This window comes from Eublepharis macularius, chromosome 18 (genome assembly GCF_028583425.1).
Source record: "Eublepharis macularius isolate TG4126 chromosome 18, MPM_Emac_v1.0, whole genome shotgun sequence".
Classification (NCBI taxonomy): Eukaryota; Metazoa; Chordata; class Lepidosauria; order Squamata; family Eublepharidae; genus Eublepharis; species Eublepharis macularius.
Genome location: NC_072807.1, coordinates 11,791,647 through 11,817,403, shown reverse-complemented (window position 1 = coordinate 11,817,403; position 25,757 = coordinate 11,791,647). Strand labels below are relative to the sequence as shown.

Genomic DNA, 25,757 nt, shown 5'->3' with positions numbered 1-25,757 from the left:
TCCACCTCCTCATCACAGATGAGGGTGGCTCCAGCATTCAGCCGGGGGGGGGGCGGTAAAATGGCCTGCACACAGACTTGTGGCTCCATCTGGGTTCCCTAATGCTGTACGGGATTTAAGATTCCAAATGACAGCTCTGTTGAGGTTCTGGTAGGAACTTGGAATGAAGCTATAAACAGGGTTGCCCATCACTGACATTTCCTAAGCTCAAGATAGAGCCTATCAGTGACCTGAGACATGAAGAGCGGTGTTGACAGAAAACTAAGTGAATCCAACAGTGTGCTATAGAACTCATTAGAAGACTAGCAATAATAACAGTAACAACAATAACTGCTTATATACTGCTCTTCTAGATAGATTAGTGCCCCGCTCAGAGCGGTGAACAAAGTCCATGTTATCCCCCATAATAGGATGAGGCTAATCCGAGGCTACCTACTGAGCTCATGGCAATAGTGGGATTCAAACCAGCAGAGTGCTGATTCACATCTCAGCCACTATGCTACAGCAGGTCTCCATCATCAGCTGAATGTGAGTCTATCTCACATCACTCTCCAAGATACAAGGACAGGTAGACTCACATTCTATTGGTATCTGAAGAAATGAGCTGTGACTCACGGAAGCTTATACCCTACCACCAATTTTGTTAGTCTTACAGGTGCTACTAGACTCTTGTTAAACGATGAAGTGAGCTGTGTCTCATGAAAGCTCATACCCTACCACAACTGTATTATAGGCAGGGCTTTTTTTTCTGGGAAAAGGTGGTGGAACTCAGGACCGCACAATGACATCACTTTGGGTCAGCTGGAACAAGGGGGGAGTTTTTTAAAGTTTAAATCGCCCTCTGTGAAAATGGTCACATTGACAGTGGCTCCGCCCCCTGATCTCCAGAGGGGAGTTTAGATTGCCCTCCCTGCCACATGGAAGGCAATCTAAAATCTGTCTGATCAGGGGGTGGGGCCACTGGCCATGTGACCATTTTCAAGAGGTGCCAGAACTCCCTCCCACCGTGTTCCAGCTGAAGAAAAGCCCTGATTATAGGTGCTATTTAACTCTTGGTATCTGAAGAAGTGAGCTGTGACTCATGAAAACTCATACACTGCCATAAATTTTGTTAGGCTTGTAGGTGCTGCTGGACTCTTGCTCTTTTCTATTGCTGCAGCTACAGCAACCCATCTCGATCTATTCTATGCTACAGAGCAGGATTCTCTAAAAGTATTCCACTTCGTCTTTGCAAATTTTGGGTGCAGTAATGCATTTCAGAGGAGCCCATACAAGTAAATTGGTATTCCAGGCTCCCATTACATCCAATGAGCCTTCAGTCATCTCCCATCAATGGACATTCTTGTCATTCGTTTTACTGCATAAACCTTAGTATTGCATAACTTCACTGTATTAGGATGTGTGAGAGTAATTTATAACTGCTTTATATAAGGACAGCAACCAGCAGGGACAACCAGCTCCTGACTCCACTCAGCCAACATCCAACTGCTCAGTGTATTTTGGATTGGATTGACTCGTACTAGTATCTTTTCTCGCCTGTGGGAAAGCCCACTCAAGGCAGTGAATATACAGCTCGGCCAACACCGAGCCGGGACCCGGGCGCCCTGTCCTTCGTTGCGGAGGGAGAGGCGCTTTTCATCTTTTTGAGCCAGGGCAGCTTCCGGTAGGAAGCGAAGGGCCGGGCCGCCCGCCACCTCCTCCTTCCCTGCGCAGAACGAACAACAAAATGGCGACCGCCAAGGAGGCGGGGAGACGAAAAAAACCCCTCTCCTCAGCCACCGGCGCGCGAAGCGCTGAGCCACGCCCACCTTCCCACCGCTGATTGGTGGAGGCGCGCGCCTCCGCGTCACGTGGCCCCCAGCTCGGCCCTTCCCCCACGCCGCCCCTCCCCCCTCGCGCTCGTTGGGTCCTGACGACGGAGCTTCGGCCGCGGATCCCGTGCGGGCATCGAGCGCTCGAGTCGCTGGCTCTCCGCCGCCCGCGTCGTCTGCAGGCTGTGGGAGCCGGTCGCCGGCCGCAGCCCCCCGCCTCCTGGTGAGCGGGGGTAGGGTAGGGGGGGCGAAAAGGCGGAGGCGGCTTTTTCTCCTCAGGGGAGAAGCCGGGCGGCCGGGGTGTCCTGGCGCGCGGGGGAGAGAGGGGCCGGCCGGCCGGCGGGCCTACCGCGGGAGCAGCGGCCGAAGAAAAGAAGCGGGGAGCGGAGTTCGGGCGGCCCGCGGCGGCGCTCGGCGGCTGCCTCACGCGCGCTCCATTGTGTGAGGAGACAAAATGGCGGCGGCTGGGCCGGGAGGGAGGAATGGCGCGCGGCGGCCTAACAGCCGGCGGGGCAGGAGCCTCGGCGCCTGGGCCCACCCGCGCTCGCGCCTGCCCTTGGTGGGGAAGGGATGCCCGCCCTACACGCGTGTCCCGCGTCGGGTCTTCCGGCGGCGCTCTGGGTCCCCGCCGCCCGGCTTTGTCTGGCCCGGCCGCGCGCTCCGGCCTCTTCCTTAGCAACGAGCCTGGCCCGACTCCGGCTGCGACGCCCGGGCGCGTGGTTAGAAAGGCGGCGCGGATGGGTTTCCGCTTCGCAGGGGGCAGAACTCAGAGGGTGGCGAGCGGGGAGGCGGCCTGGATTGGAGCGCCGGGTTTTCTGGGGCTGGCGGGAAGAAGACGTCAGCGTGTTGAAAGGGAGGCAGCGCATCGTGGGGAGAAGCCCCTTTTTTCTTCTTTCCTTACGCGAAGGAAGCGCTTTCCTGGCCATTCGGGTTGTAGCTCTAAGCCCGCTTGCGGGGAGAGCGGACTATAAATTAAATAAAGAATTCCGTGTTGCGTTTTTTTCGTATCTGTTTTTTAAAATATATACATATATGCATATTACACCCCCCCCCCAAAGAAGTATTACTTTTAAATGCCCAGTTTGCAGCCACCATACCTCGGTGGCAAAATAGTAAAGAGCCTAGTAACAGTTTTAAGACTAACCGACTCTATCGTATAACCTTTCGGGAACCACAGCACTCTTCGTCAGATGCATACCTCAGTGGGTTTCCCAGTGATTGCTGGGGGGTAGTGGGTTTGTTTCGAATCATTAGATACTGACTTGCTTGGTATAAAATTAATATTAGGTGGTTTTGCTTGCAAGAAATCTTGAAGAACATATTGAAAATCTATATTAGTAACCTGTGTACTGATGCAGGACTTAACCTGGGATACTTTATTCTGTTGAGTTTGGACTACTGTCCACTATGTCAGGTTCTTTTTCATAACTATAAAAATAAAACTTGTATATTCTTTCCTCCCCCCTTTTCTACTACATTTACCACAAGAAAAGAACTGTTTATGAATCTTGTATGGTTGAAATAATGTTCATGGTTAGGAATGAAATTAGTTCTTGTCAACTAGTATTTTTTGTGCTAAGTTTTGATATATAAAGCCTGTTGGAAAGGGACTGATGGCTTTAAGCAGAGTTACTCCAGTCTATTTAGACTGGAGTAACTCTGTTTAGGATTTCATTGTTAGGCTAGTGTTGAGTGTAGCTTATCCTATGAGGGCAGTAGTAAACATAGTGCTTGCTAACTGCTGATGTTTGTCTTGTAGCTGCCTGATACCCTGTTACAGAGTTGAGCTCTTGTTCAGTTTTCTTAGCAGCTCCAGTGGTGGATATATTTCCAGGAATATACTGGGAACAGTGCCTCCAGCTGGGTTCTATTCCACCATGGACAGTTGACACCTGTAACAAGCAAGACCCCCTTCTGTAGAGGGGTTTTGGATGAAGACATTATATTGGATAACTGACTTTGCTATGGTTAGCATGATAAGGCCAAAAATTAGGAGTTTTAGCTGGTGTTCCTTCATAGTGTGCCTGTTAATTTGGGTGGGGAGTGGGGAAAAGCGTTTAGTCTTTCTCTTCTGCCCTTTTTCTGACTGTAGCCTTACCCACACAAATCTCCTAAGGAAATACTCTTGATTTAAATCTGAATGAAGTGGCATGTTGAGGGAAAAGTTAAATGCCCATCCCCAAGCACAGTTCTAGGGAGTTGATAGTTTTTCTTGACTTCAAATTATCAGGAGATACAGTTATAGATTTTCAATGCTCTGTTTTGGCCCGCTGACTGTACTAAACAAGACTTAACATTTAAGCTACTCACCTTATTTATTTCATTCTCAATGGGAACCAAAATAGTTCTTCTATCCTGCCTTCAAGTCAACATGAATAGACTTCCAGTTAGACTTCAAAATGTTTAGCTTTACGGGTGGAATTATATCCATTTTAGACCATTCTTGTGATCAAGATCAGCGTAGCAACTTTTAATGGTAACAGTTCATCTTGTGTTGATACAGATTTATACAGTCTACTTTCTGGAATGAATGTTGAGTGACCTAATTTGTTGTATCATACTTTTATAGGTATACTGATTCTTGTTATTTAATATTAATGCTTTCATCCTCAGAATACCAAAGCCTTTAGAGTTGGCACAGCTGGGAAGAAGAAAATATACCTTCAAAAATTCAGCTAGGATTCAAAAGCAAAAATGGTAAGAATTTGCCATTTAGAAGCTTCATTTTTAAAAAAATATTTGTTTAGTTTATCTATTTTACGTTCTTTCATTTTTCAGCGGCCGATGCGTATTTTTGTGAACGATGACCGCCATGTCATGGCAAAACATTCTGCAGTTTATCCAACTCAGGAAGAGCTGACAGCAGTTCAGAACATGGTCTCTCATACTGAACGTGCTCTCAAAGCTGTATCTGACTGGATTAATGAACAGGAGAAGGGCAGTGGGGAACAGCCAGAACCAGAGACCATGGAGACAGCAGCTGAAGAAGAGAACAAAGAAGGAAGGCAAGTAGCATTGTTGATCAAACATTTTCATACAAACTACAAGTGTTTCAATAGTTATTCTCTTGTTAAGTACCTAATTTGTGACCGTCACCACTGCAACCCTTGTGTTAAGACTAACAACTTTTATTCCAGCATGAGCTTCTGTGATTTAGAGCTCACTTCAGAAGGAAGGAAATCATTTTGCACACATCTATAAGGAAATTTACAGGTGGTTGGTGTAGTTCTGTAGTGGTGTAGTAGAGACAGGGTGAGATAAAGTTTTAACTTGTAAAGGAAAAGAGAGGGCAGAAGTTTCAGAGACCCTCTCATTGGGCACAGATAAACAAAGTAAAATAAGATAGATAAACAAATCAAGGAAGAGGCAGTTTTAAGCATAAGGAAATCAATAACAGTAATACAACATGTTAAGAAGAGCTAATTAAAGTTTCTAAAAAAGGGGGCCCTGTTTAACTCTTGGAAATTATAATGTGTAAGGACATTCAAGTCTTTAAGCCAAGCTGACAGGTAATGTTTAATTCTAATTCATTTTTAATTGATAAATTCTAATTCAACACTTCAGCATTTATATATCCTTTCAAGTTTTTTTGTAAAATGGTGACTTTCAGATCTTTTCTTTAAAAAATGGCTTCCCTCAAACTATTAAACAAATTCCAGAAAAGGCAGGTATTTAAACACATGTGAAAGGCCTTTAGCAAATAGCCATTCTCAGTTCTTGTTGGAAAGAGCTTCCAGGTTGAAGGGCAATAGCAAAAAAACAAAAAACCCTCCGCTGTGTTTCCATCAGCCAAATCTCAGCTAAAGTGGGTTTCCAGAGAAAGGCCCTCTCTGGAGATGGTCCTTGTGTACTCTGGGTCTAAGCCATTTAGGGATTTAAAGAGCAAACCCAGGACATTGTATTTAACATGTGATCAGGAGTGTGTCTGTAAGGATCCTAAGCAGCAGCATTTTAGGCACATCTAAGTTTCTTACCTGTCTTCAAGGGTAGTCCAATGTAGAGTGTGTTACAGTAGTCAAGTCTGGATGCTTTGGAATGTGTGACAGGCCAATTCAGTTTTCTCAGGAAGGGTCACAGTTGGTGCATGAGACTCCGATGGGTAAAGGTATTCTGGACAACTGCCAAATCTTGACAGTCTCTAGACATTGCTACACACCATCTTTCAGAGGAAGTGTAACTCTAACTTAATATTGGGAGACGCCCCTGTTAGGCAATTTTAAAAATCATGTCTTATCCTCCACCACACAAACATGCATTTGAGAGTTTTGCAGTACCAAGTGGGCTATGTCCTTGTGTAGTTTTTCTTTAAGATCTAGGTAAAGAGACTTCATGGTAGGATTCTTACAACATCTCTTCTAGAGTAGCGAAGTTTGCCCTGGCAGCTAAGAAAATCAGGGCTTGATGTGCTTAATGGTTGAGATGCCTTTACCTATATTAATGAAGGTGCCCACATGTTTTTATGTGTTTTAACATATTTTATTGTTTGGTGTTTATGTTTTGTTTATGTGTTTTATTTGCTTGATTGTTAGTGGCCTTTGGCCTTATGAAATATTCTGATTCATGCATCTTATAGCTAAGGATGGGGGAAGGGATGCGCTGCATGTTTTTGGTGTTAGGCAGCTTTCTTCAGGGGAGCTTGAATCTATGGGAGGGCAAATTTGCTAACTTTAAGGAATATGTTTAAGGAATTTGCTAACTTTAAGGAATTACTTTAAGAATATGTTTAGCACATGACGATTTTATTTGAAGCATAGTTGCAAGTAATGTTTGTATTCGAAGCATTGTACTCAAAAGCTGGTTTTACTTTTTGACTTCATTTAATTTTTGCTGAGACTCAACATTTTCCTGCCATTTAAGAAGATGAGGAAAAAATGAAAGTTGAAAATAGAAATAGTTAAAACAAGAAAGGAAGGTTGAATTATTGTGGCATTGCAACAGAAAAAAATACCTGCACACTCATGTAAAAGTATAAGGAACACACTTTTAAAAGAACAAACCAGGAAATAGCCATAAAAACTATTCAGTATTAGACAGAAAAATCAGACACAGTTGGATTTGAAGTATGGAAAAGTTCAGTGTTATCTTTAATAAATGGGATGCACTCCTATGTTCACTTGCATTGGGGTAAGTCCCTCCCATTGAATTTGTTTCTGAGTAAACATAGATTGGAATGCAAGGGTCACATTAATTGTATTAACAAGTTAACTGTCTGTATTTATTGCATATTCTGCAATAACATAGCTCAGTTTTTTTTCTAATTGGTATCTGAAAGAACCGTAACTTTCGATATCTTAAAGAACCATAACCGTCAGGAAATGAAAATTTGCATGAGCAAGCCTTTTAACACTGCACCACTTGTTTTCTTTGATTGCGTCCATGTGTTAGAGATGTGAAGGCCCTGGAAAATTTGGGGTGGGGGGAGAGATACTGGGGTTTTTAAAAGATTTCTTTAAATTTTTTCCAATTTAAAAAACTTAAGTTTAGAACACTGGGGGAAAATCTGAAATATTTTCCCTTTTAGAATGAGTGACATATTTCTTAAGGCAAGGTTTTTTCTAGAGGAAAAATGGGGAAACTTTGGGAAACGGTTCCTTTTGAGTGAGAAAAACCTTTGTCTTACAAAGGATTTCATTTATGACAGATACACAGCTTGAAATGTTTATGAACTTTATCAATTTTTTAAATGGAAAAATAGGGAAATTTGGGGGATCGTTTATTTAAAAAGCTCTTATATTTTAGACCGATACAACATTTTAAAGATTTTGTTTAGATGTAAATCATTTTAGTAACAATTTATGTGCTTAAATACATTATTAAGAGTAAAGTGTTACAAAGTTCAACAATTTCCAACAATGCTGATAATCCTATGTATTGTGACTACAAGAAAGTTTCTGTCCAAACAATACACTTTCTTTTGTTTACTACAGAATTTGTTTTCTACCTTCAACTTTTATTTTTTCCCTACTTCTTAGATGGCAAAACCCACTGAAATAGTGCTGTGATAACTTAGAGCAGGGGTGGGCAATTGTTTTGGCTTGGGGGCCACTTTGTGGGAGCAGAGGTTAGCAGAGGGCCGCACTTTTTAAAATTGCATTCATTAGTTAACTTTGCATTTCAGAAAAGGTATAAAATGTATCATAAAAATCAATAAATATAAATTAAATAAAATGGTGGTTTTATTCAATTTATTTATTGTGCTAATTTCATATCTATAGCTGCAAGTACATTTAATTTTAGAATCAGTTTAATGAGACAAATGTACTGTCTGACTGTCTTGGCGGGCCACAAAAAACTCTGTAGCGGGCTGCATGTGGCCCGCGGGCCGCAATTTGCCCACCCCTGGCTTAGAGTGCAATAGTCTGCAACTCTTTTGCAAGTATTTATTTTTTATTTAAAGCATTTATTAGCTGCCTGTCCACCATGCAGGAACTTTACCTTGCAGCGCTGCATTTTTCTTATAGAAAACTGAAACATATATTTTAATCTTATAAATATCCTAGTAGTACAGTTTTATATGCTAATTTATAAATGGAGCATTTTTGTTAAATCAATAAAAATAGGTTTGGGTTTTACAGGAAAATAAGTATAGCATATATTTCTAATTTTTTCCCAATTTTGTATTTTTGGGGGGCTTGAAAATTTTTGGAAATTTCACATCTGTAGTGCTTGTGGGTTTGTGTTTTTACATCAAGTGTAGGAAGTGGGACTATCTGAGGCAAGACTTTATCACCAGGTTGCAGCAGCCTACTTAAGTTTTTCAAAAAACATTTGTGTTTATTCTCCGTTGCGTAAATGAATTGTATTTGCTTTGTGTTACATAAAACGCCTTAATATGTTAACATTTTTAAGGGGTTGATTAAGGGAACTTGAAGCATGCTTTTAACGGAACATTGTAAAACAGTATGTTCACCTTTAAAGATAAAGAAAACAAATAGTGTGATGAAACCGGCTTTTAAAATTTTGAATTTTCCAAATTTACAATTTTTCCATTTCAGTCCCCCCTTCCCCCCATGGGTGGCCTCAGTCTGCTGCTTGACTGAATGGAGATTGGAATCCATGTTGCCATGTCTGCTTTCAGCTCTATTTCTTTGCTTCCAGACATTAATTTATTAGCAAACATTTTTGGTCACTAGAGAGCTAGTTTGAGAAAGCTGTTTCTCTGGACATTGGAAAACCAGCATGTGCAGAACAAAAACATGATGATAAAATATGCTAAAAGTTCATATTTGATCTGCAGATACTTAACAGCAGAGTAAACTTCACAGATTGGTCCACTGTTCTTTTAACTGCTTCTGTTAACCTTTTTATAGTGACCAGAAGACTACTGAACACTTGACTAGAACCCTTCGTGGAGTAATGCGAGTCGGTCTTGTTGCCAAGGGGCTCTTACTGAAGGGAGACTTAGACCTTGAGCTGGTTCTGTTGTGCAAGGAGAAACCCACTACTGGTCTTCTGGAAAAAGTAGCAGACAATCTTGGCACACAACTTATTGTGAGTATGAAAAAGAGAATATGGCAATGCTGATGCTCATGAATGGTTCATTTAACTGTAGGGTTTTTTTAAAAAGGGGGCTGATGGAGGATAGCATGCTAGTTTGCTGCATGGGGGTCATGCTGTCCTGCCAACCTGATTATTTGAGTTCCATGTAGTGTCTCAGCTGGCTTTTAAGTCTTTTATGGCTGCATCATTACAGATCTTGTTTAACAGTTACATATGTTGCTGCTATATAGTACGGAAGTGTTAGCAAATGTGTTTGTGGCACTGGATAGCCAACCCACCATATTGATTCACTCCACCTGTCGCTTAATTGTTTTTATTGATTGATTTTGCATTTGGCTGCTCTTAGCTCTTCCCTGACTGTGGCTCTAGGCCTGTCACAACATGGGTACTTTCAAGACATTACAGGTTAAGCTGTGGAAGTTCCTGCGTGTTACTGAGTAGTTGCAGCAGCAAGTTCTGGTGTTCGTTGTTTCAGCTGGCTGTATATGAGAAACCACTTAAGATCTGTAATCTCAGCCCTTTTTATTTAAATTTTTTAATGCAGTGTATAAATATTTGACATTTGTGCTTGTATATGCTTGGTTAACATTAGCCTATGTTAATACATGTTCAGGAGAAACTTCTGAATCTCTCCTGAGATTATTTGATCATGTAGATAAAATAATTGACAAGAGAGGTGTACAGCTGGAAATGAAGGCAGGGAGCAATGCTCCCATTCCTCTGGTCACTGCTGCTGTTCGCATTCCTTCTCCCGTCGCACACACCCACCACCATTACACAAGAAGAGGCTACCTCTTGTCACAATGCAGTGAATCTGCTGGGTGAGAAATGGCCCTGTGTGTGCTGTATCTAACCCATCAGGTGCATTCTGTTCAAAGCAAAAGGTTGTTTTATAGATCTTCTTGTTGATGCAGAGGGGAGGTGGCTGAAGTGAGACCTGAGTGGTGCTAACTTTTCATTGGACAGTCTTCCCTGATCCCTGCTAATGAGGTCTCCTCACAGTGATAGGACATCTGAGTTTTCAAAGGATTCTTTGCTATACAGGAGGCCTCTGCAGCCATTTTGTGGTGGGAGGAGTTTTGACAAACTGGCCCCTGGGTCCTTCGGACAGGGAAGTTTCGCCCACTTCAGGCTGAGAGCTTAGCCATCTGTAAAGTGGGCTATGATTACGTGCTTCACCAGCATTTGTCTTATATCACATTTGGCTACATCAACTGTTCTGAACTGCCCTTGGGTTGAATGGTTTCCAGAGTGTGAGGTGGCATTTCTTTGAAGGCATTTCTTTGTGTTTCAGGCTATTACTGAAGATAAATACGAAATTATCCAGTCTATCAGTGATGCTGCAATTATCATTAAGAATACAAAAGAGCCTCCACTGACACTTACTATCCATTTGACATCTCCTGTTGTCAGAGAAGAAATGGAAAAAATGTTAGCTGGAGGTATGGAGGACTGAACGCTGCGAACAGTCAGTCTGGAAACTCATTCTGTGGCTGCTAATTCCACTATTCAGTGTGGTCAATTTCTGTTTAGGCAGGACAACATCATGCAAGTCAGCAACATGTTGTAACTCATGTCTCAAAACACTGGCTTAAAGGTTCCTAAAATTTGAGTAGCACTTTCCTGATTAATGTATATTTGGTCCTGGTTATGGCTGATGTCTTTGAACAAAATGTGTGTGTGTTTGGCATATCTTTTTTTAATTACTGAGACGGATGTTATAAGCCTAAATATTTGGGAAAAAACATTGAAGTCTTAGTTTAAATGACTTCTGCATGTTCATTAAACCAGTTTGCGTTGCAGCAAAAATTATTGGGGGTGTTCAGTTCTCTTCCTGTTTAGCAGAGTTGTAGACAGAGTTTTGGATAAAGTTATTGCATCCTTGTTAAGTATGTATCAGGGCTCATTCCCATGCATGTGAAAGCTGTAAAGCATTGTGTTGAGCTGAGTGGGTGAACTGCCTTCATTGAAAAATGAGGCAGTGAAGTGTTCGCTGTGATTACTTTTTTGCATACATTAAATTGAATTTATTAGATAGATGCACATCATCGCTTGATGATGCAGTGATGAATGTGTGTGTAAATTCACCTGTTAGACTGAAGTAGTCTATTCATGCTTGAAAAGCTTATTCTGCTTTGGATTTGTTTCATAGGCAAGTGAGCTCTGTACACAGTGATCTCAGAAAGTCAAGTTACTGAACTAGGCTTATCTAAAACCCTCACTTTCCCCCATCTTAAGTTTTGCTGCAGCACAGACTTGATGATGCTTTTGTTCTCTGACTGTTTTATGGTTTTGATATCTGACCACATCTACCAAGCCTTCTAGTTTGTCAATTTTAGGGACGCTGGACCTTTGACCAACAGGACGCAATCTGTCATGGGCTGGGGCCAGGGCAGTCGAGCCTTGTGGGCGGAGGGGGTTCCCTACTAGAAAACCTTTAGTTTATGTACTTTTGAAAGATAAAGAATGGGGATTGAATTTTAACTTTCCCTTGATTAGTATAGCTCTTACCTTCTTATGTAGCCTATTTAAAATCGTATAGGGTTTCTTTCCCTGGGTTGGACTTAGCTAGTGTCTCATGTTCGTTCTCCTTATGTGGCTGTTAGTTCATAAGGGTGAAAAGAAAAAGGTATTTGAGGGTATTCTTTCAGCTGTAGTTAGATGAGATATTTGGGAGCCTCAGCTGCCCTTTAGGAAACTGCCTCATCCCCTCTCCACCCGACAGAACCCCCTTGGTCAAACTGTACCTTGTCTTCTTATTCCACCCACGAATAGAAACGCTATCAGTCAACGACTCACCGGACGTTCTGGACAGGCAGAAATGCCTTGCTGCCTTGGCGTCACTCCGACACGCCAAGTGGTTCCAGGTTTGCATTTTGTTCTTATATTTGTCTTTAAGTAGAAAACTCGTAAGTTGTAATTGCCTAATTTTGTTAAAGCATCTTAATGCTGGGCTGTAGATGTGCAGAACTTAGCATCTGTTAAATGTACAGTTGCTAAAGAAGCACTTAAAAAAATCTTAGCTTCTCAGTGAAACCGTAGATGCATAGCTGCTGCTTTGTGTTAAGAGTAATTTTTTGTGCAGTAACTACAAATACAGAATTTAAAAGTGTGAAGTTTACCCTTGACAAAGTAGCACCACAAAAATGTCTCATCTTGGTTCTGATATTCACAGCTGAACTTACCCTGCTTATTACTTTGTCCTAGGCCAGAGCAAATGGCTTGAAGTCTTGTGTCATTGTCATCAGGGTGCTGAGAGATCTGTGTACCCGTGTTCCTACTTGGGCTCCACTTAGAGGATGGGTAATTTAGCAATTTGTATTTTCTTTTTAAAAACCACGAATGCATAACAGAATAAAAGATGTGCAAGATACATACAGTGGAAGTCAGATCTCATTTATAAAGGCTGGAGATTACTTAGGAAAATGTTCATCTTTTCAAAGCTGCACAGGATTGATTGATAAATAGTTTGAATGTAGTCTCATCATAGTTCTTTTGGATGGAATGAGTCTGCCTAATTGATGCAGTCTTTATCGCCAGTACTTTATGGCCACTACTGGAACCAACTCTCTCATTCTTGAGGGGGTGTTGAAGAGCCAGACCAGTAAGATATTGTGAACAAACATGGCAGCAGTAGAAGGGTGGTGGAGGAATAAGGCCCCATCATGTGTCAGTAGAGGCTCTACACATTCTCTGAATAGCTAGGTGGATCTATGTCTCCAAAATCTATACCATTGATTCTCAAGTGACTCAGGACCAACAAGTGACTGCATGACAGGTGCCAATGTGTTACCTGCACAATGTTCCAGGAAGGTGAGCATGGTCACTGCCCTGTAGGGCATGGTATTGGCAAGTGCTGGAACCATCCTGTCCAACAACCCTCCACTCTTTGTAGCCTCTACACTCTTATCCCAGCACTGAGGCAACTGTCAGGAGGAGAGCCAGCTGGTCACAGAGGGCATACCATTACTACCACAGCAGCTAGTCAGGAAAAGACCAAGCTAGTCACAATTGGGGGCGGGGGCTGGGCAGCAGTGGCAGCTTTTACTCCCTATTCTCTATGACTAGCCTCCTCTCCTTTGGGAGACTTGATAGTCTTGCATTCTTCTCTGCAATGGTGTTCTTCAGGCTGAGGAGAGAGCAAGGCAACAGAGGAAAGTTCTTGCTCTCATTCCAGAGACAGAAGGGCTGGCTAAGGTTCTACAGTGGTGGCATGGGCACCACTAGAGGGCTGGGCAGAAGTTGATATTAATATTACTGTTCAGGCGTGAATCCTTTCATCTATGGGATCATTCACCAAGGTTGTTGGTGAGATTACTAGTAAAGCGACGAGCTTTTCCCAAATAGGAAGCAGAAAAAGTGCATTGGGAACTTAAGAACATTGAATCTGTTGCCTATAGTGGGCTAGCTGGTTTAAATCCTTCATTCATGTTCCTCTTGCAGAGTTGCAAATCTTTATTCTGTTTACCAATTCCCCTTTTACAGAAAGCAGTCAACTTGGTAACTTGCCCAGTGCCAAAGCAGGATTCTACAGGGGTCTCACACTCAGATCAAAATCCAGTTCCCTAGCTGAACTCGCTTTGTGCACAAGAACATTTGTGTGTGTGTGCGCGCGTGCCTTTCAGTTGGATTAAATGCTTAGCGTGATGATTGATGGCAGTTTCATAAGGACACTACTCCAGATCATATATGTTTGCACAGAGGTTGTCAGGCTTGGCAATAGATCCAAAGCAGCTATGGTCATTTAGTGAGTCCTGCTGTTTTGGCCAGAAGCACCTGCATTGTAATTGTTTGTTTGCGCTTACTCTGTTTTTTAAAACCTTTCTGAAATGTCATTTCAGCCTCTAGAGTTGCTATGCGAGAAGTCAATTGGAACAGCCAACCGGCCTATGGGAGCTGGCGAGGCCCTGAGAAGAGTTCTTGAATGCCTTGCATCAGGAATAGTTATGCCAGGTTAGGTGGTTCTTGACTGTTGAGAAACTTTGGCTGTGTTGGAAATGTGTTCAGCTCCAGGCCTCTTGTGCCCAGTTCAAATTGGACACCATTGTTTTATCTTTACTTCATTATCTTTAAGACTTTTTGCGTAGGGCACCATGATACCTTTAAAAACGCACTTAAAATTATAGACCCATAATCCAGTTTCCTTTCTTGGATATGACTGATTGTTTTGACGTGCTTTTAGACTTTGGCAAGCTTGCCCCAATGCCATGCTTAACTACCTGTATTGTAGACTAGATGAGATCACTGGTCATTGATCAAGAACTTCAGCCGGGCTGCTCACATCGCACTTTGGTGATACTAAGGGAATATTTCAGTCCTAGAAACCTTAGGATAATTCTCTGCATATCTTCCTTGTTTCCTGCCTTCAGATGGTTCTGGTATTTATGATCCTTGTGAAAAAGAAGCCACTGATGCTATTGGGCATCTAGACAGACAACAAAGGGAAGATATCACACAGAGTGCTCAGGTATAGTTCTGATTACAGATGTTACAAAACCACAATGAATTCATGATAGCTAGTAGTCTCCACAACTTGAAAAAAGGTCCCATTCCAGTAATGCAAGAGGCTTATGATAGTCTGCCAGAAATGAGGTGTCAGTTGTTTGAAATAATTAACATTAAGCTGCAAGTTGGTTTGCTGATTTTTCTGCTTGAAATATTTGAGTTGGGTTTGGGCATCATGGATATGGGGGAAACGGAGGGCAAGGTGAACGCTTCTGTAATATGCATTCTGTCTTTTTAGCATGCATTGAGGCTTGCTGCATTTGGCCAGCTTCACAAGGTCTTGGGAATGGACCCATTACCATCAAAGATGCCCAAGAAACCCAAAAATGAAACCCCAATTGACTATACTGGTAGGTTTAAAACTGAGAAATTACATTTCGGAGAGTGTGTTTGGTGTACCTGTTAGAGTATTTATTGACTTCCTAAAATTTATCTACAGTTCAGATTCCCCCCAGCACTACATATGCTATTGCTCCATTGAAACGTCCTATGGAAGAAGATGGAGAGGAGAAGTCCCCAAGCAAAAAGAAAAAGAAGATTCAGAAAAAAGGTATTGAGTTGGCAAGAGGTAGGTGTACTTAGTCCTCCAAGCGCTTCCTAACGCTGACGTTTGGGTTTCATGATTATATAACTAGTAGGGAAGTAGAAACGAACATCTCGCATTTACTGTTGCTGTGCTGATTTGATAGTTGTGACTGTAGGTCTCTGCACTGAACTCTGATTATGGTATAGGGAGGAGGTTACATACATGTTCATATCTGACATGCAATTTCTTCTGTTCAGAGGAGAAATCGGAACCTCCACAAGCTATGAATGCTCTAATGAAGTTGAATCAGCTAAAACCTGGGCTGCAGTATAAACTAGTGTCTCAGACAGGTCCAGTTCATGCTCCTATATTTACTATGTCTGTGGAAGTTGATGGCATCACATACGAAGCTTCAGGACCTTCCAAAAAGACAGCCAAACTACATGTAGCAGTAAAGGTATGAGATGGTTGGGAATGTAATTAATAAGACTTCGTGTTTTAAAAGAGGTACTCCTACAGCATTTACCTTGTATTTCATATTCTTGAAAGGGTCATTCCTGTGATGGCTTTCTTACGATGAGCCACATATTACTTTGGCCAAACCATAGTTGACACAACTGGTTTTTTTTATGATTCCTGAACTGAGAAACTAGGTTTGTGGCTGGGTCACAAATGAGAATCTGAAGCTGTAGCTTAAAGTGGGTATGTAAACACTGTGGCTTGGCATAATGTCTGAATTGTCAAATAGTCCAGTGACGGTTGCTCTCCTGTCGGAAAGCACTGCACCTAGAAACTGGGATGCGGACCAAGCCTGCACCTCAAGGTAGCTCTAAATCAGAGATGCACCATTTGGTCTGACGAAATCCCCACTGTTTGAGGTTGCCTTGCCCCAGAAAGTATCTGGAGCAGTCTAAAATCAAAGGCTTTGCATTTTAAAACCCTCCTGTCTGTAGCCTGCTTTCAGCCCTTGTCTTGCCTCCACTTGTAATTACAGTGGAGCTGTAGAATGGACATGCCATTCTATCCATATCAAGCACAGTGGGGTGGTGCTTTCTGAATATGTCAATCCCTCTCTGATTACACATGGGGAGTGGCCGCTGAGGGTATGCTAGAGGCAGAGGCTGTTTTCAGTGCAAAGTATTTTATCTTTAGCCTGCCATGGGCCTGAGTAATGGTAGCAATATGAGGAAGGGGGGAATAGGAGAGTAGAAGTGTCTTCTCACCAATGTCTCCTCTGCTGAAGTCACACAGCTGTAGCAGGGGTGGAGGTCCTTGCCAGGGAAAGCAAGCAACTCCTTAGAGAGTCAAAGGGAAGGGATGCCATAGAAAGTACGCAGCAGCAGTGAAGGTATGTGCCTGGTCTCTTGCCCCTTGCTTGAAGTATTGCACACAAGCTGAGCAGCAGAGCAGATTGAGAGATCTAGGTTGATGACTGGAGTATGCTCCTTTCTTTTGCTTCCCCCCAGGATCTTCATGGGAACAGGCTGCAGGGCAATTGTCTCTGTAACCCTCCTTGCTAAGATGGAGCCAGGTAGGTGGCATGGGAAAGGGCATGCCACCTCCCCCCTTCTTCTCATGCAGGATCTGTTCATCCCTGCAATGGAGAGTGTAGAGATGCTTGCTTGGCAGTGTGCCTCACGTAGAAGATTCAGAGGGGGGCCAACAGAGGGGGAGCTTGAGATCTGTCAGTATGATTGTGAGTCCCTGGGGTGCAGTGAAGTTTCCTATCCTCAGAGGACCAGAATGCTCAGAGATGAACTGAGGGACAGTGTTCTGATCCCTTCCCAAATAAGTGGAAACTTTCCCCCGTGTCCTGTAAGGTTTGTGTTTCAATCACAAGCGTGTTTGACAGGCTAGAGTGCCTGCATTGAGTATCTCCCACCTCCACCCACCCCCCGGGCCACCTTGCTGTAAATCCAGGTGGGTGCGTTTGGAAGCTCATTTTTCTAGAGGATGGAAGGTGTAAATCATGGTTTCATATGATCTCTGAATTGAAACGGGAAGTAGAGTTGTTTAGTTGCTTATTCCTGGAGATTCAACAGGAGTCTGTTCGGACGATATAACAGTCTCTTGGCCACTCCTGAGGATAAATATGGCTGGTGTCTGATCCTTGTTAGGTATTGCAAGACATGGGATTGCCAACTGGCGTGGAAGGCAGAGAGAAGGGAGATGAATCGGCAGAGGAAACGGATCAGAAGCCAGTGGCTGTTGCAGCTCCTCCTGTAGTGGAAACTGTTTGTACTCCCAGTGCTGCTTCTCCATCAGATCAAACAGAGGTGAGCATCAGGTGAAGTCTTCAAGGAGGTGCAAGAAACACCTAGGTTATTTAGGTTAGAATAAATCCAGTGCCATCTCCACTGTTCCCCCTGACATTCATTTCTCTCTGTTTCTGGAAGCCACCCCCAGTGGCTGTTTTTCTGTTTACCTCTTAAAGGTGTAATTAAACTACACAGTCAGCATATCTACTGCTGACTGTCTTCAGAGTGGTCCCCTCTGCACATGCACCAAGGCCATGTTGGCTCATTTTATTGAGGCTTTAGAGCACAGCATGCTTTGTCTTGCTCTGCTTGGTCAGCCACTTTGAGGTCAGAAAACGCAACTTAGGCAGATCAAGTGTGCTCTGCCACAATCCTTCAGCTCTCATTTTTTCCTGAATCATAGGAACTGCATACATGCAATAATACTTTCTAACTTTTTAGAATGTGAAACAGCAGGGACCAATCCTGACAAAGCATGGGAAAAACCCAGTCATGGAATTAAATGAGAAACGCCGTGGCTTAAAATATGAGCTGATTTCAGAAACTGGTGGAAGTCATGACAAGCGATTTGTGATGGAGGTGAGGTGAATTGACAATGCATACATACAGTTATCTTTGAAATACTTGCTGGTGGAATGTGATATATCAGCTCAGCCAGGTGCAGGTCTTTTTAATCCTCTTTATCTTGTCTTAAAAGGTTGAAGTTGATGGACAGAAGTTCCAAGGGGCTGGTTCAAACAAAAAAGTAGCAAAGGCTTATGCTGCACTAGCTGCATTAGAAAAACTTTTTCCGGATGCTCCCCTTCCAATGGAGCAAAAGAAGAAAAGAGCCCCTATGCCAGCAAGAGGTGGACCCAAGTTTCCAGTGAAGGTTGGTGTGTGGGCTACAATCTGTGCTTGGAGGTATATCAAAGAATACTTCTGCAGCCTCCAGAGAGAGATAAATAATAGTAATTCAGGCATTTGGGGGCAAAAAGCCATTAGTTGATAGCCAGGTGCATGGGCTGAAGACAGTTGTTTCATTACTAGGCATGGGTGTGGGCTTACGGCGGGTTGGACATAAGTAAACATTTTGTACCTCTTATTTTTTTGAATGCCTGGATTTCTGCTTATTTCAACAGCATAATCCAGGCTATGGTATGGGAGGCCCTATGCATACTGAAGTACCTCCTCCCCCAAGCTTGCGAGGTCGTGGTAGAGGAGGAAATATCAGAGGCCGTGGTAGAGGCAGAGGTGGCTTTGGTAATGCCAATCATGGAGGATATATGAATGCTGGTAAGTTGTTGTATTTCTCCATTACTAGTTCCTGTACTTGAAAGTAATTTGTATGTATAGCTTCATAATATGTCTTATATCTGAGGTTTTAGCATAACTATAGTTTTGTTACATATTAAAATAGGAGGCAGATATTCCCCTAACATTGAAATATCAATACTGTGGCTAAGTGATTCTTTCCCCAATGCTGTTTAACATCTATATGCACCCCTTTGCCCGGGTGGTACATAATTTTGAGCTGGGTTGTCACCAGTATATGGATGACACCCAGCTCTATCTGTTGATGGATGGCCCGTTAGATGATGCTCTGGATTCTTTGGCCAAGGGTCTGAGTGCTGTTGTAGAATGGTCACGTCAGAGTTGCCTAGAGACAGAGGTTCTGTATCTGGGTCGTGGAATGACGATTTGGGAATTTGGTTCCCACCCCTTGACAGAGTACAGTTAAGGCCGCCGTTGACAGTGAAGAGCCTGGGCTTGTTCCTAGATGGCATACTTTCTGTGGAGACCCAGGTTGCAGCCATTGCCAGATCTGCATTTTTTCATCTTCGGCAGGTCATAAAATTGGTGCCCTATCTCTTGTCCCAGGACCTGGCTTCAGGAATCCATGCAGTGGTCACCTCTAGGCTGGATTACTGCAACTTGCTTTACACTGGGATGCCTTTGGGCTTGTCTCAGAAGTTACAGCTGGTCCAGAACATGGCGGCAGGTGTCTTACTGGGATGCCATTTAGGGCACATATCTACCGCGTGCTGTGCCAGCTGCAGTGGCTCCCAGTTGAGTACCGGATCTAGTTCAAGGTGCTGGTTTTAGTGTTTAAAGCCCTTTACGGACTGGGACCTGCATAACTGTGGGACCGCTTCTCCCATTTTGTCCCCCGCAGGACCTTGCACTTTGCGGATAAGCAGATCTTGGTGGTCCTTGACCTGAGGGACATTTGTCTGGCCTTGACCAGGGCCAGGGCCTTTTCTGCTCTGGCTCCGGCCTGGTGGAACACACTCCCATTGGAGATCTGGGCCCTGCCGGACCTGTTGACTGAGAGCCAGTAAATCGTCCCCTTCCCTGACGGCCATTCCCCACCTGCAACTGCCTGGGCCTTGTATTATGGCTGTGACTGTGGTTTTTAGGATAGTTTTATAATAACCATGTACTGTTAGGGGCGCCTGGATTTGGTTTGTTAAGTAGCTTTATATTTTTATGATGTTTTAATAAATATTTTATATTGTAAGCTGCCCCTGAACCCATTTGTAGGGAGGGCAGGGCATAAATCGAATTAAATAAATAAATAAAATAAGTGGAATTGAAACCTGAATTTAGGCCTCTTGGTTCTGCTTCTTTCTGTTTGTGATTGAACACATGCAACTTCTACACATCCTTTGTGTGAGCCTAAAAGGTGGCTTCCTATGTATCTTAACACAGATTATTGTATAATGCGTTCTTTTTTTCAGGTGCTGGATATGGAAGCTATGGCTATGGTGGCAATTCTGCAACAGCAGGCTATAGTAAGTGTTCATGATTTCAGCAAACCTTAAACACAACACCCCAGGACTAGCAAAACTCAGAACCAGGTTACTTCACGAGGTGCTGTACTGGGCATAACAGTTGGGAAAACTGATCTTTTAAAGGAAAATGCGCTTTCTTTTACACCGTTTCAAAATTTCTCTGCTTTAAGCCAAGTGAAGCAATACCCCATTGTTTGTAAAACGGTTTCCCTTAAAAAAAAACTACAGGTTGTTTTGAGAAGCCTTTGTTGGGAGGGGGTTGACGGGAGCAGAGAAATAAAAATAATTTTTTAAAATGTGGCACATTTTGCCATCTTCAAAAGAATTCTAATTTTTTTTCCTCTGCTCTGTCTCCCCCTTTTGTAGGTGACTTTTTCACAGACTGCTACGGCTATCATGATTTTGGGTCTTCCTAGATCATCTAAAAGTATTGCACATAAAACAGCTTTTTACTCCAATTTTCTCGAACTCCAAAATCCAAAGTGTTCGTGCTGTGTCCCTGTGCTTCACTGGGTTTCTCAACAGTGGCTTTTCACCGCAGCTTGTCTGAAACTTAGCCTACAAAGTGGCAGTTTTTATTGTGACTTGCCTATGAACTTGGTCATATTGATGTAAACTACAGGGGAAACTAAATTTCAAGGAATGTATTTGTGCTTTGTGCACAATAAGATCTAAGTTTGTTCACCTTCAAAACAAAAGCCCCCTGTTTGCTTTTTATGGAAAACATCTCTTTATTTTTAAGGAACAAGCAAAAGTGTGTTAACTTGTCTTAATTTACAACAGATTTTGTACAAAATTTAACCCTTTTAGTCCCCAAAGGTGGGTAGATGCCTCAAAAAAGGAGACTGGCCTCTTTAACATTTCAGAGTCTACCACAGCCTAACGGTTTTTAAGCATGGATAATGTTGATGTGTATCTGACATATTATGTGCAAATTTTAATCTCTGCATCCTTTGTGCTTGTATGGTATAACATCCAGGACCTACAGTCAGGTTGTATGTTGTCTTTAAAATGAACTGGTTTGATTAGTTGCAGTGAAGTTTTTGCAAGTAAAGGTTAAAAACCTGGAACACTTTGGTTGCAAATGTTGGAGAGTGGGGGCTCTGTACCCTTTCTTGTTGCCCAAAACAGATGTATGTGATGTCCCAGGAAATACAAGCTACTAAACATCAAAAGGCACAGGGAATAAATTAGTCTTTAAGATTTTTAAACTAGTCTTTGATTCTTTGTTTCAGTACTTGAAGTGTTTGCCATGGCAGTGGTCTTGGTACCAACGGGGGCACCATCAATAGTAAAAGTAACCTGGTAGCTGTAACTAGAGTATGGGAAAGATCAAAGTATAATTGGTTACAGTTTTACCTAATGGAGTTTAATACAGATTTTGTTAACATTACTTTCACTATTAAAGAATAATGTTTATAGCCCTGATTTAAGGTATAGAATTGACATTTTTGAAAAGGCAAACGTATCCTGAGTAAAAAGTATATGGAAAGTGCTCTGTGATTAGTGGGGGAGGGGAAGCCTAGCTTCACTGTTTTCAAGCATCTGAATGTCTGTTTTTTATTTGAAAGTGGTTGTGATCCATATTATGCCATGCTTTAAAAAGAAAATTGCAGCCATGCCACGCCCATGTTGCCTCACTGTACCAAAGCCAGTTACTTCACACCATTTTACCCACAGGAATGCAACCGTGTGGTGTAGTGCTTGGGCGGGCTGGGGTCATACATGTTTAAACCCCCCCTTTGCTGCCTATCTCACGGAGTGATCTTGAGACAGTCGTGGTCTATCAGCCAAGCTTATCTCACAGGGAGAAACATGTATGCTGATCAGAGCTCTCTGGAGGAAAGGCAGAATGAAAATGCGATGGGACAGTTTCTGTGTGGGTAAAAATATAGCATGAAAACAGGCACATTCATTACTTGGGACAGTATGTTATATTTTAGTACACAAAGACAAAATACTAGCCTAGTTTCAAACCTTTTCTTGTGTTGCATCAAAACTCATCACTGCAGGGAGTTGGAAATGATGCACCTAACTAGGCTGGAAAGCATTCAGGTTTCCTATAGAATCTGCATAGAGATCTTAGAGATAGATAGAAATGGGCCCATGTTTCTGTAAATCATTGCATAGTTCTCTAAGTCCGGTTCCTTACATTGTTCCTTGTTGCTAACTATGGCCTACCTTATAAGATTTTTAAAAAAATCAAACCTTAAGACACATCATTTCATTATTGCAACATAGTTCACATAGCAGTCTACTTGCTTAGTCCACTCCAAGCATTATAGCCGTTAGGAAATCAACTGCGGAGGGAGGGAGGCTTATTGCAATTTCAGAAAGTGCTGAATATGTAGCACTAAAATTATATAATTACATGTTTTAGAATTCCTTTCAAATTAATGCAGCTGCCTACAGTCAAGCGGCTGATTGAATTTGAGCCTGAATCCTGTACTATTGGTGTTAGTTAAAAATGGACTACAGCTGTGTTTGGTAGCTTAGGTCTTCATGTGAGTTGTAAATGAGGTCAGGCTTGGGCCCTGCCAAATACGGGAAGGGGCAGCAGTGCAACAGAAGGGAGGAGAACACCTGCGTTAAACGTGCCAGGGTTTGTTCCAGTCAAAACTAAACCTTCAGTCCAAGCGAGGGAAGCTTGGAGTCAGGCATTCCAAATAGTCATCTACAACCCTAGTTGTATTGTCCAGAGCGCGCAGCAATATTAAATAGCTGACTTGTGTTTTCAGTCGCTTAATTCTGTTCTGTTCTGTTTAGGTCAGTTCTATAGCAACGGCGGCCATTCCGGCAATGCAGGAGGGGGTGGTGGCTCCTCTGGGTATGGCTCCTACTACCAAGGTGGTGACTACAGTTCTCCAGCTCCTCCAAAACATGCTGGAAAGAAGCAGCAGCATGGTGGTCAACAGAAGCCTTCCTATGGCTCTGGGTATCAGTCCCATCAAGGCCAGCAGCAACAATCATATAATCAGAACCAGTATAGTAACTACGGCCCCCCACAAGGCAAACAGAAGGGCTATAACCAAGGCAACTACGCTTCATATTCCAATTCCTACAACTCTCCTGGCGGCGGAGGCGGCGGTGGATCAGACTACAGCTATGAAAGTAAATTCAGTGAGTTCCTGCTGGGTGAGGGGATGGAATCCTTTAATGGACTTCTCACTTTGGCATCTCTGTAGTATGTGGCGCTTCAGAGTTGCCAAAGGACTAGATTGCAGTTATGTTAGGAGGCCCAGAGTACATGGGACTCCTAGAACAAATTAGAGGATTGGGCAAGGAAATGGTGGAAAGAGCGGCTTCAGCACTCTGGATTGTGTCGAGCTATTTAATGGCAGGGATAAGCAAAGCAGAAGCTGTGTTCACACGGCATCTAATGTAACCAGCCTGGTCTGAGATGCAGGCCATAGGCAATTCTTGTGCTGCTAGCACTTCAGGAAGGCATTGGAGTTTTAAAAACATGGTTAAAAGTTCACTTAATCAGGTTGCAAGTGCACTTGTATGTAATAGATTGAGTTGCAGATGAGACACTTGTCTAATGACCATGGGCAGTGTTGGGAAAACTTTCATCTTGAAAGATCTCCAATTTCTAGTTAGCATAGCCCCTCTATTTGCCCCTGTTGCATGGGACCACAAAAGAGAGACGGGTGATAAGAACTGGGAACATCCTTAAGAAAAGTGAAGGGCCACTATCTGAAAGTCCACCTCCCATAAGAATTCTATTGGATCTGAATATGCCCAGTGTGAGATATGAGATGTGTGTGAGATAAGAGACTTTCCTCAACAAATATTTTTAATTCCAGGTTATGGTGGTGGTGGTGGTGGTGGCCGTGGAGGCAGTGGCGCGAACAACTATGGTTCAGGAGGTGCCTCCTACAATGCTGGTTCCCATGGCGGCTATGGGGGAGGATCTGGGGGCGGAGGGTCCTCTTACCAAGGTAAGCAAGGTCAGTACAGAATATATTGCACGCAACTCTCAGATACTTGCGTGTTGGTGAATAAGAGATTACTCTTGGTGAGCCACGCCCTTTGTGTGGGAGTAGTGTCTAGGCTTTCTTTGTGATTCCCCCACTGACATTTTCTCAGGATGTCATACACATCCAGGGAACTGGACGCCGTGGCGAGTTCGTCTCCCTTTTAGCAAAAGTCTCCTGTCACTTCTTCACTTTGCCAAAGCTCCATGTAAAACTTTAGGCCTTGCTTCTTTCCCAGATTCCTTGTGCATCCCAGAGGGGAGGGCAGGATTGGTTCATTGCTCCACACAATTCATGTCTTTCCCTTTTTGAGCTTACCTCAAAGTTTGTTGAACCTCTGGGTTGGGGGAATTCACTAGTGACAGTCATATTTGTGCACCACCAAGACATTCTGTTGAGATTTATCTCCTGTATATTTGGACATGTGAGAGTTGATGTAGTGACTATAGTGACCTATTAGTAATCACTCCCCCCTTCTCTCTAGGTGGATATTCTCAGTCAAACTACAACTCTCCAGGTTCAAACCAGAACTACAGCGGGCCTCCCAATTCCTACCAAGCCTCTCAAGCTGGCTATGGCAGAAATGATCACAGCATGAACTATCAATATAGATAAACCAGCTATTCTCATGGGTGTGAACCTGTATCTTCTAAACCTGCATACCCTTTGAATATTGAGTTTTTATTGCATCACCGTAAACATGTAAACCCTGTTTCCATGTTGCAGTGCTCTTTGTGATATCAGTCACTAATGGTTGAGTACCTTGTAATTCATACTTAGCTGTATTTTGGACATTTAATGGCGTATTTAATGGTTTGTTAGTTTCCCATTTCAAATTTAGTCTAAATAGAATTTGAGTTCATTTGGTATCCTTTTTCTGTTTAAATGACATTCAAGTGTTATCACTGTATGGCTTTAAATTGATAAGGGATATCTTTTGCTAATGCTTTTGTGAAGTGAGTTAAACGAGCTTTCTGTATTTTAATGCTTAGTGTTTTTCAGTTTTATAAGTGAAGATTTTATTTTAAAACTCGTGGGAAAGAGTGGGGTTTGTATGTCTGGATCATTCAGACAGCACATCTGAATTATGCTGAATGTAGACAAATAAACACAAACTCTTCATGTGTCCCCTGGAGCATTACTGTATCTAAATGACATTACTCAATTGGCAGAAAGTTAACTTTTATTAGTAATAGCCCCTCAGGTGGAGCAGTTGGGTGGGTTTAAGGGTGGGTTTTATTGAAATTCCATTCAGAAAGGCTTGCTGTCCCTGCCAGTTGTGTAGGATTGGCCTCTTCTCTTGGCTTTCGAGTTGTCCTAGAAACTATTCATCTTGCTCTGGAAAACAGTAGCCTGTCACTCCAGGGTATCAAAAGGTGTTAATGAAATAGATCAAGAAATGTTGA

At 42.8% G+C, this 25,757-nt stretch overlaps 1 protein-coding gene across 7 annotated transcripts; it reads left to right on the top strand.

Moving 5' to 3' along the window:
• The first annotated feature begins 1,869 nt into the window (after positions 1-1,869).
• Positions 1,870-25,477, top strand: ILF3 (interleukin enhancer binding factor 3). 7 transcript variants are annotated; one of them, XM_055002484.1, is made up of 20 exons: positions 1,870-2,034; positions 4,425-4,508; positions 4,590-4,816; positions 9,122-9,302; positions 10,606-10,753; positions 12,087-12,178; positions 12,519-12,614; positions 14,153-14,264; positions 14,681-14,778; positions 15,055-15,166; positions 15,256-15,366; positions 15,600-15,799; positions 17,460-17,618; positions 18,042-18,179; positions 18,298-18,471; positions 18,722-18,875; positions 20,321-20,374; positions 23,141-23,494; positions 24,181-24,315; positions 24,836-25,477. In XM_055002484.1, exons 2-20 carry the CDS (start codon positions 4,506-4,508, stop codon positions 24,964-24,966), a joined length of 2,679 nt encoding a protein of 892 aa, XP_054858459.1. In that variant the 5' UTR covers positions 1,870-2,034; positions 4,425-4,505; the 3' UTR covers positions 24,967-25,477. The 7 variants fall into 7 exon arrangements, with proteins under 7 accessions (XP_054858459.1, XP_054858456.1, XP_054858455.1 ...); XM_055002481.1 differs by having other exon boundaries at positions 24,181-24,324; XM_055002480.1 differs by having other exon boundaries at positions 15,256-15,384; positions 23,141-23,485; positions 24,181-24,324.
• Positions 25,478-25,757: the final 280 nt, after the last annotated feature.